This window comes from Girardinichthys multiradiatus, chromosome 20 (assembly GCF_021462225.1).
Source record: "Girardinichthys multiradiatus isolate DD_20200921_A chromosome 20, DD_fGirMul_XY1, whole genome shotgun sequence".
Classification (NCBI taxonomy): domain Eukaryota; kingdom Metazoa; phylum Chordata; class Actinopteri; order Cyprinodontiformes; family Goodeidae; genus Girardinichthys; species Girardinichthys multiradiatus.
This window is the reverse complement of record NC_061812.1, coordinates 28,223,833-28,245,424: the sequence shown is the minus strand read 5'-3', so window position 1 is coordinate 28,245,424 and position 21,592 is coordinate 28,223,833. Positions and strand designations below refer to the sequence as shown.

The 21,592-nt window shown below is 37.6% G+C and overlaps 2 protein-coding genes across 3 annotated transcripts; both read right to left on the bottom strand.

Annotated features, from left to right (window-relative positions):
• Positions 1-863: 863 nt before the first annotated feature.
• si:dkey-197j19.6 (wiskott-Aldrich syndrome protein) lies at positions 864-7,245 on the bottom strand. Its single transcript, XM_047348335.1, has 9 exons — positions 5,781-7,245; positions 3,792-3,938; positions 3,432-3,518; positions 2,265-2,340; positions 2,048-2,123; positions 1,893-1,962; positions 1,627-1,780; positions 1,306-1,505; positions 864-1,225 (listed from the first exon to the last, which is right to left on the bottom strand). Exons 1-9 carry the CDS (start codon positions 5,877-5,879, stop codon positions 1,133-1,135), a joined length of 1,002 nt encoding a protein of 333 aa, XP_047204291.1. The 5' UTR covers positions 5,880-7,245; the 3' UTR covers positions 864-1,132.
• Positions 7,246-8,544: 1,299 nt separating this feature from the next.
• Positions 8,545-19,742, bottom strand: LOC124856272 (MAP kinase-activated protein kinase 2-like). Of its 2 annotated transcripts, XM_047346576.1 has the most exons (11): positions 19,538-19,742; positions 18,994-19,387; positions 16,775-16,914; positions 14,660-14,724; positions 14,499-14,578; positions 14,291-14,417; positions 14,079-14,154; positions 9,922-10,046; positions 9,207-9,292; positions 9,041-9,121; positions 8,545-8,928 (listed from the first exon to the last, which is right to left on the bottom strand). In XM_047346576.1, exons 2-11 carry the CDS (start codon positions 19,246-19,248, stop codon positions 8,764-8,766), a joined length of 1,200 nt encoding a protein of 399 aa, XP_047202532.1. In that variant the 5' UTR covers positions 19,249-19,387; positions 19,538-19,742; the 3' UTR covers positions 8,545-8,763. The 2 variants fall into 2 exon arrangements, with proteins under 2 accessions (XP_047202532.1, XP_047202531.1); XM_047346575.1 differs by having other exon boundaries at positions 18,994-19,742.
• Positions 19,743-21,592: the final 1,850 nt, after the last annotated feature.

The window sequence follows — 21,592 nt, the reverse complement described above, 5'->3', positions numbered from 1 at the left end:
GATTATGTTTTATTGCTTCATAAAATAGTGTTAGTTAGCTCATGCAGGGATGTGCAACTTTTGCAATACAAAGGCTAATTTGTTTCCACAGTCCAGCTAAATAAAATTTGTTCAAAGCAAATTTGTTGTAGAACATTTGTTGTTATTTTTAAAGAACCGCCATTTTGTTTCAATTTTTAGGTTTGAAAATAAAGGGAAAAAAAGGAAAGTTTTGTAAAAAGAGGCTGAATACATTTATTGTTTGTGATGTTGATATTTGTGGAAAACTAAGTAAAAAACCCAACATAGTCTCCAACCTAAAGATAAGAGAAATAGATCTAAAAAAATATTACTGGTATTTTAAGTGTCATTCTGTTCAATGCAAATATTAAATACAAAAACAACAACAAAAAAAAACATTAACACCTGCATTTGTTATTATATCTATTTAAAAAAAACTGGTTGGTTCTTCGTCATTTTCAACTAGAGAAATCAAGACCAAAAAGGCACTTATGGCCCCTGAGCCACAGGCTGCAGACACCTGGACTAGCTAATTATCAACCCTTATCCTGAATACAGACACAGAAAACTTCAGTGTCTACCTCAAGTACAATATAAACTGCATGTAAGCCTTTCACAGAACCTCACTGCTGAGATCCTGGACTATCTCATGAAGTTTTATTGATGGAATGTGAAATATGAGTGTTCAGATCTTTACAGATACATTTGTGAGCATCCCAACTCATAATCATTTGAAACACTGACGTTAATTAAAAAGTTTAATGAGAGCCTCCTTTGACCTTGTGTGGAGATATTTTTGCTTTTAACTAAATAAATAGTTAATTTCAAAAAGTAAAAGAAAAACAAAACTGTAAACAAGAATATGAAAGTCAACATTTCCATATTATTTTATTTGGAAGCTACTCTGGAAATTTGCTCGTGATTGGTTACAAAATAAAGCTGTTACATTTACTGACTTGTGAAGGATCAACATTTTCATTGAACCATCCATTATCTCCAGAGCTTTCTTGTTGCTGCACTGATGACGTTGGGTGAGAACAATACAAATCTAAATTAGATCATATATTGCAAGCTGAGGTTCTTTCCCATCATCTACTGGCTTCTTCTTTCTTAGGTCTTAGTTTTGATATTTTTAGTTTTGCTGGAGCATCTGCTTTTGTCTGAATACTTCTCTCAGTGCATTCAAGATTAGATCGCTTCCTTGTGGTTCTGCTGAAGAGCCCATCTACGCAAAACACAAAACAGTTGGTTTAGTCCTTGACTTTTAAAAATACAAATGCACACTGAGACTCATGTTACTCTTACATCTTTAAAACTTGCACTTCTTCTCAATGTTTCTACTGCTGGAGCAGCAGGAGGGGCATCCTGACTCTTATCAATCGTGGTTACATTATATGGTGTCTCTTGAGAGTTTTGGGTTGAGGGGACCGGTGGTAAGGGCCCTTTCTGCAAAGCAAGGGACATGGACACCCCTGCAGCCCTTGGCAAAGTCTGAGAGACAGGGCCTATCAAATATTTCAAAGAAGTCACTCAGATTTACTTAATTGCTGATTTTGTGACAATTGAAAACAAGAAATTTAACTATAATTTGTTGTTTCTACAAAAGCCATTTGAGGTAAAGAAAACCTTTCTTCTTCAGCTCCATTTGCACAGCTTCCAGTCCTCCAAACTGCTTAATGATGCAGTCAACAACCTCAGCAACATGTTTGTTTTTTAGGTCTTCCTCGCTGAGTCTTGCCTTCATCAACAACCTACTCATACCAGGATCCAGATCTGAAAACTAAAATTAAATACAGCAGAGAATGGAAAGATGTCCAGAGAGCGGTTACAGTTTGACCGAGACATAATGATTGTCTCATATGTATTTCCATGAACAGTATAAACTGGCTTACCAAACTTGGAGAGGCTCTAGCAGGTGGGATTGAAATCGCGTCCTCGTACAAATTCTCCAGTTTTTCTTCCCTACAAAGAACACAAACAGGCTGTTAACTGTTTCTTCAATGAATTTCTCAGCCTTCCAATTAAAAAGCGGTGTCTTCTTTCTTACCCTAAAACAGGTGGATTGATTAATGAGTTGCTGTTAGCTATAGTTGTTGTCTTGTTAATCATGACTGTCATCTTTTCTGCAAACGGAAAAATGTTAATGAAGATTAACAAAGAATAACAGACTGCTTCTCTTTTTTAATAACTTGCTGTGAAGGGCACAACATATTTAATCTGAGATCGTTAGACAGACAGATAATTCATCAGCTCCTTGTTTTAACCTTGAGCAGCCTCCACTGCAGACTGAAACTCCTCTGCTTCTGATTCATTTGCAAAGTTGAGGCCGACCTGGTGGTTCTGCAGAGGAAGAGCAAATTGTCCAATATATATGGTACATAGCAAAATTATTTGTTTCTCATTCATTTTTTCAAATTGGAGCCACAATTCTCAATGTATCACATTGGGATTTTATGTGATAGGCCAATACAAAGTAAAGTATTAAAAGTGTGGAAAGTTTGGTGTGCAAATCTATCAAACCCCTTTCAATCTGATGTCATAAATAAAATCCTGTGCAACCAATTCGTTCCAGAGGTAACCTAATAAGTAAACATATCTGTGTAATTTCATCTCGCTCAACCTTTTTTGTGTAAGAAAAGTGTAAGATTGGGCAAATAGAAAACTGTTGTTGAAAGAAAGCCATAAGAAGTCCTGTTCAAAGTTTGCAACAAGCCATACTGGACACAGCAAAAAGGTAGAAGCCTGTGCTCTGATCAGATGAGCCTCCCCACTGATACATGGAAGTGCACCATCATGCTTTGGTGATGCTCTTCTTCAGCAAGGACAGGGAAGCTGTTTATATGAAGATGAATGGAGATAAGTCCAGGGTAAACCTGGAAGAAAACGTACAACTTGGGCCGAGGTTCACCATCCAGCAGGACAAGTATCCTAAACATGTAACCAGAGCTACAATGAAATGGTGAATGGTGTACATCACATAATATTTATGTGTCAGAATGACATAGTCAAAGTCCACATCTAAATCCTACCAAGAATCTCTGGCAAGATTTTAAATTGTAATGATTCCAAACACTTTCTATCCAATCTGAGCTTAGAAGCAAAAATTGGAAACAAAATTCGGTCTCCAAATGAGCAAAAGCAATTGATATAATATTGACCCAGCAGGATGAATAAAAATGCATGACACACTTTTCAGATATTCATCTATCAAACTTTTTATACCATGAACCCCTTTCCTTTCACTTCATTATGATATACTACTTCGTGTTGGTCTATCACAATAAATACCCCAAAAATGTTCCCAAAAAAATAAAATGTGTGGCTTGGATTTGATAAAATGCGAAGATGTTCAAGTGGTATGAGTGCTTTTGCAAGACACTGCACAGAGCAAAATGAACACACAGATAGACTATTCAAACAGGATGACTTACTTCTCCTGAGAAAGTATAGAAGTAGGCACGACTTGCAGTGTATTTGAAAGGAATGTACAATTCCTGCTCCCACAGTAACTTGGCACGCTGTAATAAGGGGAGGGACAAAAGAAAAAGAAGAAGTGAAAGTGGCTGTAAACAGTTTGTGATATGTGCAGCAGTTCAGATGCACCAATCAAAACAGGGCTCATTGTTTGCAGAGGAAGCAGCAGATTAGAGGAAGCTGTCCAATACGTGCAGCTCGGCGTGTACACACAAAGCAAACAAAAATGGTGGTCACTTTACTGAGGAAAAAAAAAACCTACCCGTCTCAGAGTGTTTGAGGCGGTGGAGTAATTAGCTCTCTCTTGTTCTACTTACCTGGACACAGTAGAGACGCAGGAAGTAGGATTGCACAGACATGTCCTCAATAAGGCACACTACACCGCAGTCCAAACGATGCCAGCGTCGGCTCCCACCCTCAGAATCACTAGCCTGGAGTATCTGGGCTACAGTAGTTTTGACCAACTAAAATACATCATTAAACATTTAAGTTACCACAGTTAAATATACGTTAAATATGCTATTTATGTGATATTACACTTACTTTTTTAATAACTGTTTTATAAGTAGGAATGGACAGTTTTGGGTGTGCAGCTGTTTTCTTGCAAATATTTCCTGAATTTGTGGATTGCCACCCATCTTCCTTACCTGAATTATGTGTTCTCTTGTCTTTCTTTTGAGCTATGATGTTTCATATTTATTAAAAATGTGTATATACAATATTACATTTAGTTTGTCGGAATGGCTTTTGAAACTTTGTGCCTTTCTGGGCTAGAACTCAGTACTCAGTCTCAGTCAGATAACTTTGCTGGGGGTAAAGGGGAGTCCTAGCTTGAGTCTGTACATGCACATTTACACACTGTCAAAATAAAACAAAGAAATGCAGAAAATTGGTAAATAAAACAATTTATTTAACTACTCATATAAGTCTCAGTTTATAAGACAAACTATCTGTGTCTTACAGCAGAAAGCACAAGTGATAAATGACTCAAATAGCAATCGCTTCTAATAATGGGAACATGATAACTGAATTCAACTAAACTTAGTGCAAAAAGTAAGGAAATTTGTGTTTGACTGATTTTTTTAAACAATGCTTTTTGCCAATAAATCTTATACCATTGGAAAGTCTGATTATGAGATGTATAAAGAACTGGATAAGCGTCCCACAGCAGTGTGTGATCAAATTGTTCATTGGCCCAGCCCACATACTGAACTGTGCTGCTCAACTCACAGTTGATTCACACCTGTCTTTGAGCATACCACTTAACTATACTATTCAGTGTTCTTGTCTGACATCCTGTTGCAGATTACTGGAAAAAATTATAGAAATAACATAATTACATCCTAGAGGTGAAAATGATTTTACCCATTGCTTTAAATTGTTTAGCTAAGTACTGAGATATGATTTCAACTCATTATGAAATATGCCAACAGTTTGCAATTAATCTGCTTGAATTCTGTGTGAAACTAATTAATTTTTAATTGTCATTTTTCTAAATAGTTAAGGGTTTTTTATGTTTTTCTCAGAAACATCTTACTTGTTAATTGCGTTCCAGAGCAGATGGACCACCCTTCAGAGAACCAGTGTCCTCTTTATAGAGGCTGGTAATGTTGCAGAATGGTCCATTTTAATCATTTCATAGTTCATTGCTTTCCTTATTGAAAGTATAGTTTGATATAATATACTGATGAAACCTATATTTTCATTAAAACCAAGAGCCTGATTATTTTTACAGAGAAGGAATGTAACTAACGACTTTTAAGTGGATACTGGAAACAAGCATTTTTTTTAAACACTGTGTGCTTTCATAAACATCAGTAAGAAACTGTAAAATTTACTTCACTGATTTTATAAGATTTGTTTGGTTCCCAACAATGTATGTGGCAATGTGACGGATCAAAATGTATTTAAAGGTAGAACTAAGATAATTTGGTCTCTAGCTATGAAATAAACCAAAGGATTTAAAATTCTCTCTCAAAGCTGATCTTCCTTTCAATGATTGTGGTCATCCTAGAGATGCCTCCAACAAATCTTCAAAGCAGTGGCCAAAAGGAGGCCACTGGGTTCCCAGACAAACATCGACTACCAGGAAAACTGTAACAGCCCACACAGAAAGCCCATTCATCCAGGCCTCCTGAAAGCTGCAGCCAACAGCATAAAAACTACCCCAAGTATAAGATTATAAGTATTTATACACATATTAACGTTTATATAGGAGTAACAATCAGCTGCATTAAGGTAATTTTAGTTCTGCGTTAAATGTTTCCACATATCAGCCATATTTAAGTAATCTAACCAGAACTGACCTCACAGTGTGGTTCCAGCAGACTGACGAGGATCCCTTTCTCACGGATCGTCAGCAGATCACTCATTATATGAGCCTGGAGAATCTGACCGAATGCCATTGCTTGGTCCTCTGCTTAGTTCAGCTGCCTCAAGCTTATCCTTACATCCTTTCTGAATGTGTCCATTAAGTCCTTTCTGACCTTCATACCTGGCTTGAATGCCTGTAGTTCCTGTGTAACGTGCATTCATGCAAATTTATGGACAGTGAAACAGAGTACATTTTTGAATAGGCAAATCTATTTATGTGTTCTGGCCATCAGAGAGCAACCATGAAAGGGGCTCAGCATGTTCACCTGGGTGTCCACACAGAGCCACAGTTATTACAGATTTGGCTTTCACGAATGCCGTGTTGTTTTTAATACAACTGTTTGAAACTGATGTTGCATTCATACTACCGGAACTGTGGCAGGTGCAATTTCTGTGCATTTCCCGGGTTTAAAATGTTTTAAATTACCACAGAATTTCAAGAATTAAATTGGGGTGAAGTTTGCTTGTTTGATTCATGTTGTTTCTACACCGCTTTGCAACAGCATTCATACGTATTTAAATTTGGATCAAAACCATTTCGTTGTCAGGGTGGATGTATGTTTGCCTCGATGAAAAGTAAACCTCACGTTTTGTTTGAGTATTGCCTTGTAATAAACCCCATCGAGCTTCCCATCAACTTTGACCAACTTATTTCCCTCTGCTGAAAAAACAGCATTCCCACAGCATAATGCTGCCACCACAATCTAGATGAAAACAAGCATAAAGCACTAATTTGTGAAGGATAACGTTGACTTAACATCCATCCATCCATCCATCCATCCAGGGAGTTCTGGGTCCATCCTGGAGCCTCCTCCCACTGAGACCTACCCAAACCTTCACAATGCCACTAATTCACAAAAAGCATTATTGGTGTGATCGTATTTTGAATATTTTCAATGATGCCAAATAGCGAACTAGTCACAAACTGGTAAGCGAAAATGATGCCTGATGTTGAGTGTTTAAAAAAATTTAATGCTACAAGTACTGAGCTTAAACCAGCCCCTATGAGCAACAGAGGCTCTTTTTATGGAGGTTTATAGACATCTAGATCTTATCACTGCATCCTCTAGATTGGTTTTTTGTTAAATTAGCCAATGTTTTTCTGAAAAGTGGGAACAAATAAGGAGCATATCTCTTTGCAAAGCCTCAGGAAATGACTTAGGAAGTGTGTAACAGGAGAAATTAGGAAGCAAATCAAAACCGTTGTCTCTTATGCTTTAAATTGTTGGAGTCATCCATTTTGGTCGCACAGTTGAACAGCTCAACAGACATCGCAGCTCTGACGTCACCCGGGATTATAAAACCCGCGGAAACTAAACTTTCATTTCTATTTCCAGCGTGTCTCACGGGACGAAGCAACGGAGGCACATCTCTGGAGAGACAAAAGCTCGCAGGCAAACTTTTTCTCCACAAGGCCATTCTCGGAAGAGCTTGAAAGCTGGAATTATCTCTGATACAAGAAGGTCAGAAGATTCATATGCCGATCGATGACCACGCCGACATCCGGTGCAGGTGAAAAACCCACAGAGGTTTTATTTCCAAAGAGATGAGTTTCCTCCTTATTCAGTCGAGAGGTTACCGTTTTTCTTTTGAGGTGATCACGGACATGTGACCCCCCTCCCTCGTTTTTCTTCAGACCTGATCCATCCTCAACCAGAGAAGAGCAGAAATCAACGTCAAAGTAATTTTGTTCTTTTCATATTAAACCGGATAGGTGCATTTAGAGGTCTGGTCAGGACGAGGCAGAGTTAAGGTGATGTAGGATCACCAGTAGTCAATCCAAGGTATCAACTTGTTGCATGCAATACTGATTGAAGTGTTTTATGCTGGGCTGTGTTTTGATTTGCTGCTGTATCGTGCGTGGTTAAGGTTTTGTCCGGCTGATCTCAAATCATCCAGGAGTTAGAAGTTGGACTTTTAAAAGTTTTTAATCCAAAGCAGCTGTGGTCTGGGCCTCGCCCAACCACTCTTTGTTCCAGTTTTACTACTGGAGTTTTCCCACTGGATTCCCACCTCAGAGTTTATGACTCTTTGTTCGAGATTTGGGGCGATCAGCTGCTAGAGGCTAAAGGGGCGTGGCTCCACCGTTTTATCAGCTGATCGCTGCAATCAAGACATCAGCACCAGGAGGACTTCTCTTTCCATTTAACCCAAATTACACATTTTGCCCATAAAACTGCTGGTTTGATCTTCATAGACACTAAATGCTTATATATTTGTCTTTTATTATTATTGTTATGTAGTCATTTTTATTCCCTTTGTGTAGAATAGTGCTTGTTAGTTAGGTGAAGGTTTTTGGACCAGAAAAATGGTATATCAGGACTATTTGGCTTCAATAAATCTTCATATATATAATTAAGAGAAGCGTTTGTGTTCATTTCGTGCAAGAGTGATTTATCTGTCAAAACAAGGTTGAAGTTCCCCCACCTTCGGTGAAGCGGTTGAATAAACAGTGACAGTTTGTGTTTTTGGTTAATAATGATCAATTATTAGTGATGAATAACTAATTGTAATTATTAAGAACGTTGAACCCATAACCACAACACCAGGGGATATCTCTGATTTCTATTTGTAAGAAATTATTTTTGGTTAAGAAATTATTTCCCTGAATTATGATTTTTTTAATTATGATTTTTGATAAATATGAATTAATCCATAATCATAATACTCCGACTGTGGAAGTTAAAACACACATAATCAAATCAAAAAAATTTATTACAGTGCATCAGAGATGCAATTGTTAAAATATAAATGAGATTGTTTTTTTCTACTAAGGAGTAATGAAACACAAGGAACAAACACACAAAGTATACGATATGTGGATAGGGTATTGCTTACAGCTTACGTTTACATAAATTTTGTTCAGAAATCTTTTTTTTTTCATGCCCTTCATTAAATGCCACCTCTCTTTTACAGTTACACTCCCTTTCCCCTGTCCCCTCCCTCTGCGATGCCTGTCGCTCTAGGCGCCGGCCGGTTGCGTCTCTTGTTTAGCAGAGGGTTGTTGGACGTGTCCAAGTCCTTGATCTTTACCTGGTCGTAGTCCACGCGCATAGTGGCCAGGGCGCTGGTCATTCCCTCCTGTGGGAACAGTTTGAGCTGTGAATGTGATCAGGTACCTGTCTGCCACCTTGTGGCAAGTTTCTGAAAATAAACACAAAAAAAACCACCATGCAGATGGTCCATGCGTCACCTTCACATCGTCCCACAGCTCCTTTTCTTCTGTCAAAACCCGAGAGGTGTACAGGGGTGTTTGTGGGACCACCATTGACTGCTGTTGGGTCAAAGCATAAATATTACTCATATAACAGTATACCGTTATGGTTTACAGACATAGCGAATGCAAAGTATTTACTCACACTGATCCATGGGTGGTTCTTGAACTGACCGATGGTCATCCTCTCACTGGGGTCTGTCTTCAGCAGCTGAACGATCAGCTGTTTGGCTGCAGGAAAACAACCCAGCAGCTTACATTTTAATGTGTTTTTTGATGCCACAGTTTACTGGATTCAAGCAAAACTGTTTTTGTTTACAAAACCAGAGAAAGCATTATGCTCCTAAACATTCAGTCTGTTGTAAAGGCTTCAGTGCTGTGCAAAGGTTTTAAATCATCGCTAAATATTTTTTTTTATTTCCTCCATATCACCAACCCTTAAGTTTCTTGTCTTTGATATTCTTCATAAGCTGAATTGAAGGAATAGAAAGGTTTTTGTTTTCTTTTATAGGTCGATCCAACACAGTTTAATCCACTATGGTAATGGTCAGAAAATGAGGCCAAAACCAAAGAAACGCTCATCAATAGACTAAATAAGGGTTGATACAGAAAGAAAGCAGCAGTTTGACAAAACCTGTAGAAGTTTACTGAAGGTAAACGTTGAGGCTGTGTGCAGGTCAAGTAACTCTTCCAGTTTGAGGTGCATTAGATCTAAAATAAATGTTTTAATAATTATAGGTCTGTGTGCTGCTGCCATGTTCATTGAAGACATTCTTGTGTTTTAATGAAACAAAATAAATGTTTTATAGCTTTATTCAATTATTTAATTTGTATTAAGTAGAAAATGATAAAATACTGACCTTCCTGAGAAACATCAGCCCACTCAGGGTTGGGAAACTCATACTGGCCCAGTCTGATTCTCTGTTTCATACCTGGAGAGATGGCCTGACCTGTGTTGGAGTAGAAAGGGGGAAATCCACAGAGCCTAGGAAACAGAAGAAACAAATCAACAGATGAGAGGGGAAAAAAAGAGAAAAAAGAAAAGGAAATAAAACCAAAGAAAAAAAGGGAATAAGAAATTTAAATTGAGAAAAAAGATTAAAAAGAATAGAAAAAAAAAGAAAAAACAATTAAGAAAAAAGACAAAGCAAAAAAACAGGAGAATTGAAAATTCAATTCAGTTTAATTATTTAACGCCAATTTACAACAGATGTCGTCTCAAGGCACTTCACAAAAGTCAGGTAGATACATTCCTATTAATCCTAACCATTGAACAGTGCAGTCGGAGTTAGTTATTTATTCAAATTGGATAAAACGGTTTTCTATCAAAGGAAACCCAGCAGATTACATCGAGTCAGAGACTTGTAGCAGTCACTCCTCCTGTATAAACATGTAGAGACAGTGGACAGTCACTGGCGTTGACTTTGCAGCAATCCCTCATACTGAGCATGCATGTAGCGACAGTGGAGAGGAAAAACTCCCTTTTAACAGGAAGAAACCTCCAGCAGAACCAGGCTCAGTGTGAGCGGCCATCTGCCACGACTGACTGGGGGTTTGAGAGAACAGAGCAGAGACACAAAGAGACCAAAGAAGCACTGATCCAGTAGTACTTTCTATGGGAAGGAAAAGTAAATGTTAATGGATGTAGCTCCTTTAGTCGTTTCACCTAGAAAGAAAGAACAGATAAACTCAGAGCCAGTTTTCAAGGTTAGAGTCTGAAAGAGAGCACCTATAATTAGTTACAGTTAAGCTCAGTCAATCGCCATGTCTAGGAGAGAGAAAGGGTTAAACACTGAAAGACAGGGCTATGTGGATCATCGGTAGAGGGTGAGCATTAAGTTGTTGCCAGCAGAAGCTTGGACGATGCCCCTCTCCAGAAAGGTGTCACAGGTAGACACAGAGTCAGGCCAGGTGTAACTTCTAGTAAGAGAAAAGAGAGTGAACATAAAGTTCAAAACTGAAATAACAGCAAATAATGCTAAATTGGAGAGTATTGTGAGAATGTAGCGGAGAGGGTGAAAGTGGTCATTATGTCCTCCAGCAGCCTAAGCCTATAGCAGCATAACTACAGAGATAGTTTCAGTTTATTTATTTATATAGCGCTTATTTACAAGGCACCCCACAAAGGGTCCAGAACGGTGCGGGGCCGCCGGGGAGGCCAGACCAAACCACCGAGTGCCAGAGCCCGGCCACCCCAGAACGGGCCACGTGTAGGGGCACTAAGGAAAATAATAAACTGATAAAGTTTGTCCATCTAGATCCCACTGATGTCCATTGTTATACTAAAAACCACAAGGATTGGGATACCTCTCTCTGTCAGACTGATTATAACCATTGGAAAAGAGAAGGGGTCATACAGGTAGGAGGGTGTGTTTGCACCTCAACCATAACTGAGGCGGTTTAGGCTAAACCTGACTCCCCCTTACTCCATCCAACAGGGAGGGAAGAAGACAGAAGTAAAAATAAGGAAGATAGCTCAGGTTACCCTAAGCCACTTGAAATATAAGCTTTATCAAAACGGAAAGTTTTAAGCCTAGCCTTAAAAGTAGACCACCAATAAACCTGCAGTCTGAGAACGAAGTGCTCTGTTAGGAACATATGGAACAATCAGATCTCTGATGTATGATGGAGCTAAATCAATAAGGGCTTTATATATGAGGAGGAGAATTTTAAATTCTATTCTGGATTTAACAGGGAGCCAATGAAGGGAAGCTAAAATAGGAGAAATATGATCTCTCTTTTTAATTTTCATCAGAACTCTTGCTGCAGCATTTTGAATCAGCTGAAGGCTTTTAACTGCATTTTGTGGACATCCTGATAGTAAAGAATTACAATAGTCCAGCCTTGAAGTAACAAATGCATGGATTGTTTTTCAGCATCACTCCTGGATAGGATATTTCTAATTTTGGCAATGTTCCGGAGATGAAAGAAGGAAACCCTAGAAACCTGTTTAATATGGGATTTAAATGACATGTCTTGGTCAAAAATAACAAAGGTGTTACCGGAGGTCAATGTAATGCCATCCAGGTTAAGTGATTGACTAAGCAGTTTCTTTTTTAAAGATTCCGGTCCAAAGACGACAACTTCTGTCTTGTCTGAATTTAGAAGCAAAAAATTTAAAGTCATCCAAGTTTTTATGTCTTCAAGACATGCTTGTAGTCTTATATAGTAAAGAGAATTGGCCCAAGTACTGAACCCTGTGGTACTCCATAATTAACCCTGGAGTTTAAAGATGATTTATCATTTACATGAACAAACTGGAACCTGTCAGACAAATAAGATTTAAACCAGCCTAGCGCTGTTCCCCTGATCCCTACAGCATATTCCAGCCTTTCTAGGAGAATATTATGGTCGACTGGATCAAATGCAGCACTGAGATCTAACAGAACCAGAACAGACACAAGTCCATTATCTGAGGCCATAAGAATATAATTAGTAACTTTCAGAAGAGCCGTTTCAGTGCTATAATGAGCTCTGAAGCCTGACTGAAACTCTTCAAACAGGTCATTGCTGTTTAAATGCTCACACATTTGAGGGGTCTGTCATTTTTCAAGTCATCTCGATCAAGCGAAGGTTTCTTCAGTAAAGGTTTAATTACAGCTACCTTAAAAGCTTGTGGTACATATCCATTTACTAAAGATAAATTAATAATATCTAAAATGGGGCTGGTAATCAGAGGGAACACTTCCTTAAATAATTTGGTTGGGATTTGGTCTAACATACAAGTTGAAGGTTTAGATGAAGCTAATATTTCTGATAACTCAGGAAGCTCCGCAGAATCAAAACAGTCCAAACACAAATCAGCTTCTGCAGTTATTTCCAATGTTGTCTCACTTGCTGAGGATGAAGTAATCATCTTCGGGAGTATATCAAAGATTTTATTTTTAATAGAATAAATTTTATTTAAGAAGAATCCCATAAAGTCATAACTGCTGAGAGCTAAGGGAATGGATGGCTCAACAGAGCTATGACTCTGTGTAAGTTTAACTACTGTACTAAAGAGAAACCTAGGATTATTCTTGTTCTCTTCTATTAATGATGAGAAATAAGCTGTTCTAGCTTGGCGAAGTGTCTTTTTATACAACAGTAAGCTATTTTTCCAGATTAAGTAGGAATCCTCTAGGTGTGTAGAGCGGCATTTTCTCTTCAATTTTCTAACATTGTGCTTTAAAGTACACAGCTCTGAATTAAACCAAGGAGCCAGCCTCCTATGAATAATTACCTTATTTTTCAAGGGGGCTGCATTGTCTAATGCACCACGCAATGATGATGTAACACTATCAACAAGAGAATCAATTTGTGGGAAGGGGAAGAAACAAAATTTGCCCTCCACTGTGCTTTTCTGTGCTAATGAGGAAATTAAAAGTGGAACAGATTCTTTAAAGGTTGCCACAGTACTGTCTGACAATAATCCACTACAATGAAATTCTCCCTCAGGTGTGGAGCACCCGGCCAAATTAAACTCAAAGGTTATTAAAAAATGGTCAGACAGGACAGGGTTATGATAAAATATTGTTATGTCTTTACATTCAATGCCATATGTTAGCACAAGGTCCAGAGAATGAAGACAAAGGTGGGTAGGTTTGTTAATGTTTTGTGCAAAGCCAACTGTGTCTAAGATAGCATTAAACGCTATATTTAGGCTACCACTTTCAGTGTCAACATGTTAAAATCCCCCACTATAATAACCTTATCTGTATTTAACACTAAATCCGATAAAAGGTCTGAAAACAAATGAAAAGATGAGGAAAAAAACAAGACGTTAATTAAACAGAAAAAGATAAAAAGGAAGACAACAAAACCAAACAAAAAAGAGAATAAAAAATTTAAATCAAGAAAAGGGATGAAAAAGAAATGTATAAAGAAAAGACAAGAATAAACAAATAAGAAAAAGAGAAGAAAACATAAAAAAAAAAAAAATAGCGAGAAAAACAGTTTTTTGTTTGCTTCAACAACTGATTAGCAGATCTATATAATAAATGAAGCTGAATGAGATCGAGACATACATGATACTCACAGGATGTACATGATGACCCCCAGAGACCACATGTCACATGACTTATCATATTTCTCCGGTCCGAGCACTTCTGGTGCTGCAAGGAAAAAAAAACAATACTAAAACCAATCAATAATGTACAAAGACAGATGCTCAAAAGTATAAGTTGATGACATCCATCAGTCATAAAATGACTGACAGCAGTAGCTTCCAGTTGTGGTGAACGCTCTCACCAACATAATACGGGGTGTAACAGGGGGTTTGGAGGGAGTTGTGCACTTTAGTCTCCTTTGCGAAGCCAAAGTCAGTCAGTTTTAACGTAGCGTTGCTGTCCTTTGTTGTGTAGAGCAGATTCTCGGGCTGGAATTGTTAAAAAGAAAAAAATAAAGTTAAATCCTCTCTTATGTTCTCTGACAGGATTTACTCTGAGAGCAGCGATACCTTCACATCTCTGTGAGCAATGTCCACATGGTGGAGGTACTCTATGGCCGTGCCGATGTTGTGCATGATCTCCGACACCTCTGAGGGACACATTCAACATAAACCCAGAGGCAAACCTTACATGATGTAAATAAGGCTGTTGAACAGAACATCTGACCCACCTCTTTCAGTGAAGGCCTGGTTCCCTCTGGCCTGGATACGGCTGAACAGCTCCCCTCCCTCCATGCTGAGACAAGGTGGACAAAGACATGAGAACTGGGACAGAAAGGACACTCTTGGCGAGCACCTATAGGACGGTTCTCCACAACAGTTGGAACAGAGCAAACCATTGTGCCTGATGATTTATTGTTCATAGAAGGTCACTCTTCAGAGCAAAAGTAAACCATTTAGAGGTGACAGAACCTTTTCAAAGGTGGCCCCAAAACTGTGGAACAGCCTAGCTTTGCCCCTTATAGTTGCTCAGACTTTCAGTCATTTACTTAAAATGATTTTCAACCACTTTTAATTCCAGTGGAACATTTATTTTTTTCCTAAAAAGTGTTTTTGTACCTATATACAGCTGAAACCATATTTACATATACTGAATATAAATACAAATATGTTTATATAGTTTATTTATAGGTGCCACGTTCCTCTGTTTAAACAACTCGGAAGGCAACAGATTTGATAATACCCTGAACCTTCAGGGTGGGGTATTGTAGGGGAGGGTGCAAATATTTCAAATGGGTTGAATTTTCTCAGTATTATATTTCAGTCATCCCAGGTTAAACTTTTCAACGTCTCATATTTTCTTTAACTTTAATATATTTAAAATTATGGACTTCTGTTTTTGGACATCTGCAGAGACAGAGAAATAAAATTCCCTATTGAATGTAATATTTTATTGTTAAGCCATTTATATTATACATTTTAACAGCTTTTTTGTTTTGGGAAACAAACAGACAACACCACAACCCTGTAGAAAAGTTAATCATTAACACATTTAAAGCTTGGAACAAACATGTGACAAGTGGCAATTGGCCTAATACATTAAACGTCTGATAATTAAGAGTCTCTATTGTGGTTGGTGCAACTGGTATGTAAAAAATCACCTGTTATAACTGTAGGTACAGCATATGTCAGAATATCAGGTTGTAAACCTGACATATTCCCCGGTTCATCCAAGGCAACAAATGTAGTGATAGCAGATGTCTGTGTCCATTAGATTGATTTAAAACATGTTAGAACTACATCTTTGGAGTTTAGAGTGATTTTGCACACAGTAAGATATAGACAAACTTGGCAACACTCCTGCAAGCTTTAAGCTACTGAGGAGAAGGAGTGATTTGAGTGAGTCTGTCAACATCAGAGGGCGAGTTTTACATGAAGAGCAGCGGCAGTCAAAACACAGACCACAAACAGTTCAGGGTAAACAGGATCCAGGGGATAAAGGTTCAGGATAGCATTATAGCAATGCTTCTTCATAGTCTTTTTCCCTTAAAGTTAAACTGAGCCAAACCAAGTCAGGCAAACTTATTTTATAAAGCACTTTAAAACCAGTAAACAATCCCCAAAGTGCTGACAACAGTTAATAAAAATAATTAAACAGTAAACATAATAAAATATTCAAAACCTAGAAATAAAATATAGACAAATGTAACAGAAAGAAAACATGTCATAGACATAAGGAAAACCACAATAAAATTAACTTAAACAGGAAGCTAACAATAGCTAACAATAGAAAGTGGAAAAAAAGATAATTATGCAATTCAGAGATCAGATTTTAAAAGTTGTTAGCGGTTTTTAACTTGAGAATAATGTAGAAAAAGCTAATGTTTCAGATCATATTTCACTCAAAATAGCTTAAATTTTGTTGTTGGTAGTTAGACACCAAGACAAGTTATTTTTATACACTACTACTAAAGCCAAAAACATAAAAAAGTTTAAATGATGAATTATACAATATTGTCTCTCTGACTTGTGTTTATGAACTTTTCATTGCTGTTTAACTTGATTTCACCAGCTTCAGTGGGGAAAGGGTCCCAAAACATTCAGATCCAGTGGTAATACTATGATAACTTAAAATAAATGATCATTCATGGTTAACGTTCTGTATTTTATTTAATTATTGTTTAGGGGAATCTTAGTGAAACTCCAGTTTTCAGGGATGGAGTTAAAAAGGATTTGGAGACTTCCTGTTATTTCCAAAATCTCCCTGGTATCTATTATCTGTTTGGCCCTAGGTGGTTAAATAAGCTGTTTATGTCTGTATTGGGCAAAGTGTTGGTAACACTCACCACTCCATCACAATGAGCAGACATTTCTTCCCCTGGTGCATATTCTCATACAGGCTGAGGATTCGCACGATGTGGGGGCCTCCTGACACTCGCCAGTGTAGCTCAACCTCCCGTCTGGCTTTAGGAGTATCATAGAGAATCTGCACAAACACACCAAAAATACTTTTTTTAGGTTTTATAATGAGAGTTGTTAATCTGCCTTCATCCAACGCAGCGATTCCATATTAAAAATGCATTAATTCTGAATCTATGTGACTGCATTCAGTAACATGATCCATCTATGAGGCCACGGGCTGCAACTGAGGCCATCACGTTTTCCTCTGATCCACTCATCAATCCTTGAGAAAATCACAAGTCCAGTCTAAATCCTGGAGGAGCAATGAATGTGAGAAATGTTCAGCTTCTCTTGAAAAACACAGATAATCGCTGCTACACTTTAAAAACTAATGGGTTACTATCATTGTTGAAATAAACAAACAACCTGATCAGACTTCAATGAACCTCTTACACAAAATAAGCAATGTTAAGATGGTAAAATATGCTGTATAGTAACGTTAATGTCAGTGGGCTGTGTTCATAACTTTAGTTTGTTCTCTTAAGAAAAGCCTTTAACCTTTTAGCTGCTAAGTAGGTAGCGTAAGCTAGCGCTAGCTACATTCAACATTAACACTTTGACCAAAGAATTACTCATTAAGTCAGTATAGACAGGTAATATGTACATAGTGTTTAACATTGAGTATGAATTTTAGTCTCAATATTCAATTGTTTTTTAATACGTTTTAATAAATGTCGCTTCTGCGGTCATTATTCCCAACTGACACATTTGTTCATTTTTTTTGTTCCAAGAAGCTGAACTAGTTTAAAATGCTCCAACGCTGTGGCCAGGACTTATTTCTGCTTTTACACAATAAACAAACTGCCGTTGCTATGCCAATCAGACAATGCTCAAGCACGGGAGTCTGTCCAGCCCACAAGCAGCATAGGGGAAGTTAATCAGTGTTTCCTGATATGAGACGTTGCCTTAAATCAGGACCTGTCTGAGTGATATTGATGGGTTTATCATAGTCAGAAACATAGCTGTTGGTGTTTTAGTTAAACAGACCTGCTTGTTATGCTTGTTAGAAAAAATCTCTGTTTACAAAAACAGTCTTATTGAACAATGAGGCATTTAGCCAATAAAATGATAAAGTGACATCAGCAGATCACTAGTGAAATTTAGATTTTTTTAAAATGAATTAAGGGTGTTTGAGAAGTCTATTAGTTATTGTTTAAAAAAAAGTTATTACTTCATTATTAGTTTATAAGGAAAAAAACTCAATTTGAAGGAAATGAGTAAGACACAACAAAAAGACAGGAAAACAATAAATAAGGGAAATTCAAAATATTGTAATTTGAATTTTTTAAACTGTAATACAATTTTCCAATCCTGTTGAGATGGAAGACTTTTGGAATGATCTTCCTCTGACAAGACGCTTCACCTGAAAAGTCTAACAATTGCATTTTTTGAGTTAAAATGATGACCCAGTTTGCTGGGTTCAAACCCATAACCCAACCCTGTTGTGTTAGGTCACTCCAAGCCTGGATTGGTCCATATTTGACCAAAGCCTGGGTTAGAAAAATAACACAGATTAGGCCCTTCTTTTTAACCAGCAATTCTTAGAGTGTTTCACTCAAACATGAGCACTAATCAAGAAAGACATAGCTCTCAACATTTCATCATACCTGTTTGGTCATGGCCTCAAAAGACTTTCCAAAGAAAACATGTGGAAGCAGTCACTGGAGCCACTTTTCCTGTTTATTTTTGAGAAGCTCTGCTGCAGCCCTGTAGGCTGCTGTTTGTTGAGATCATTTCTGAACACTCATTGTGGAGTAGATGAGAGGAAAATTACAACTTTTGTTAAATGCCAGTAATACAGACTGTTATGCAGTTTCATTACAGACTACATCATTGTCCACCAGGCAGAGAAAAAACAGAAAAACAGGAAACTGAATGCAACCCAGACAGTGATGTGCTGTCTGACTGATTACTGCTTTATTTAATTTTATAAAAATGTTTAGGACATTTATACTAAATAATAAGAATAATAAAACGATTTTAATTCATTTAAGCAAATGTTGGACATTATTGAAGAAAAAAATATTTCTAAAGCAAGAATAACTTAGGCTGAGGGGAAATTAATTATTGATGCTTTTAATGCAAATACACAAAATATACAAACCTTAAGGGCGCACTTTTCCCCCGTGTTCTTACAGTAACACTCCAACACTTTGCCATTGATTCCCAGACCTAGGACCTGAGATGTGATCTTATAGTCATCAGTCACTGCGTTTCTCCTGAACTCCACTTTAGGGTAAGCAGGTGGTAGGAGGCCCACTGTGCTGCTGCCCAGGCTGGAGGAGCCACTGCTGCGGAGCGCTGTCCCGTGTTGCGCAGGACTTGCAGTCACCGCCTGCTCCTCCTCATTATGAAGCATTTTCACTTAAAACGGAACAGCGGAGTAGACAGAAGCGTACTGGTCTCTCTTACAGCAGCAATCCAGCATTACTGTCATCCAACAGGGACATTTTGGTATTTCCAGACTCTTTAGAATGCAAAAGCAAAAAGACGCATGTCTGAAAATAAAGAAAAAGGGCGCTCAGAAAAGGGCGGAGGTTTAAGCGGAACTGTTATGTTTGCACAAACTAAAGATATTCCAACTTAAAACTTAATTTGAGACATAAAAAATGAGAACAAATGAAAAAGCGACAATTAAAAAAATCTACCCCCCCCCTGTGCAGTCATCGCGGATCTGTGGCTCTTTCTGAGCGAGCGTCAACCTCTGTAACCCTTGACGTCATCGAGGAAAGCTCAAGTTCACGCTCCATTCACAGATTTCTTAAAGGGACAGGCTCGCGTCAAGACGCGCGGCGGAGAACCAGCAGGGACGGTGAAAGAGCTGAGAATAACACTCGTCATCATCCGACCTCAACGGTGCCGAAACGGAAGTAGATCCCTGGAAAAATGTAGCTGCCGGCAAGTAAAACAGTGAATTATGGCATGCCGTTGTTACATTTATTCAAGTCACATTGCTAACCACGAGCGTTTGTAGGATCCTGAGGTATCAGGGGCTGAATCCGGTTTAGAAATAGTTTAACCTTCATACAGTATTATATCTGAAACATGTACCAGTCCTCGGGCTGTAGGATGGGGTTTGAATGACCATGAATTAAACAAAGTGTGTAGCCTAAAATACTTTAAATTTGTTTTTTGTTTGTTTTTTTGCTAGCAGCCTGAGAAAAGGACTAAAAAACTTTTTTTATGACTGATCGAAAAGTAGTGTGCTAAAAAAGTCATTACAACACTTTGTGATATTTTCAAAAATTGAAACTGAGTTTGGTCATATTAGGCTAAGATTGTTCTCAAATTCACAGAAACTGTTCTCACTCATAAACATGATCCTCTCCTTGTCTGCCTCATGTTCCCATCAAGGTGTTACGCTCCTCAGTTTAGATTCCTCCTTCAATAAATCACAAAAATTATTTAAAGTAATCAAACTTTATTTTGTCTAGATACATGCTGGACTAGAAATATAGTACCAAAATTGGACATAAAAAGCAGCTATGGCAAAGAAAGATTCCGCAAGACCTTCACCTTACATGATTATACAGAACTCTTAATGGAAGGAGATGAAAATGTAATTTATTAGGTTTTAAAATGTATACATTTTATTTATGTGATTTAAAGCTATTTTGTCTTGTTATGCATCATCCATCTGCTCTACAGAAAAACAGAAGAAAATCTCACAATTTTCATAATGACTCCTCTTCATAGGTCAAGCTGGATAAAGTTCAACCTGATTGTGTGGAGGAAGCATTTCAGCTCTGTTGTTACTGAAGTGACAGGAGAAAACCTTTTCTTCACCAGGCTCAGCCACACTTCTCTGACAGATGAAAAAACCTTCTAATAACTGCATGATGACAGAGCTGAGACACTTTAACAGCCATAACCTGTTACAGAGGTGTGTAGTCACCCTGCTGCGGTGCTTTGTGTGCACAAATTACTTGATTATTTAAAAGCTGATAGTAACAGGTTTTGTGCAGTGGAGTTATTGTATAAAACACCGACGAAAAGCAAACGAAATGACTTTTAAGTAACAATGTGGAATACGAATGATTATTAATGGAGGTTTCTAATGGATATGTATGGAGGTTAATTTGTCTCTATATTATTCAATCAAACAAAAAACTAATTTCAATTAAAAAAAAATAATCTCAATCAAAAAAATAAATTGTGGTCAAAACTTTTGGAATATTCAATAAAAAAAACTAATCTCAATCAAAAAATATTAAGTTGTGATCAAAACTTTCAGAGTTGTAACGATAATTTTTTTTTAAATGGAATATTTTATTTTGGGGAGAAAAACAAATTATGTATGTAGCTTAAATTATTGCCTTCTCGACGATCCTATTGATGAGGTCTATTCAAAAAATATCCAGAGCTTCAGATCTGATAGCTCAGATCTAACTGTGCTGCTAACTATGATTTAAAACATTTTAGTTATTACTCTGAACATACTGTGCAGTCAAATAACTAGTTAATAACTAGTTTCATGCAACCATTTCTTGGCTCATTAAGATCAGCACACATTTACCTTAATTAATTGGCATGTTTGATTATATTTTGAGAATAATGTAACAGAGACAGGACTCTGTGTAACATCATCCTGGTTGCAAACCTCAATGAAACAGGAAGCCACACATTACTAATTAAGTGATTGCAGACTCTGATAAACTAAAGTAATGTGTGCTCATAAATTAAGATGACAGCATGAAATGCAG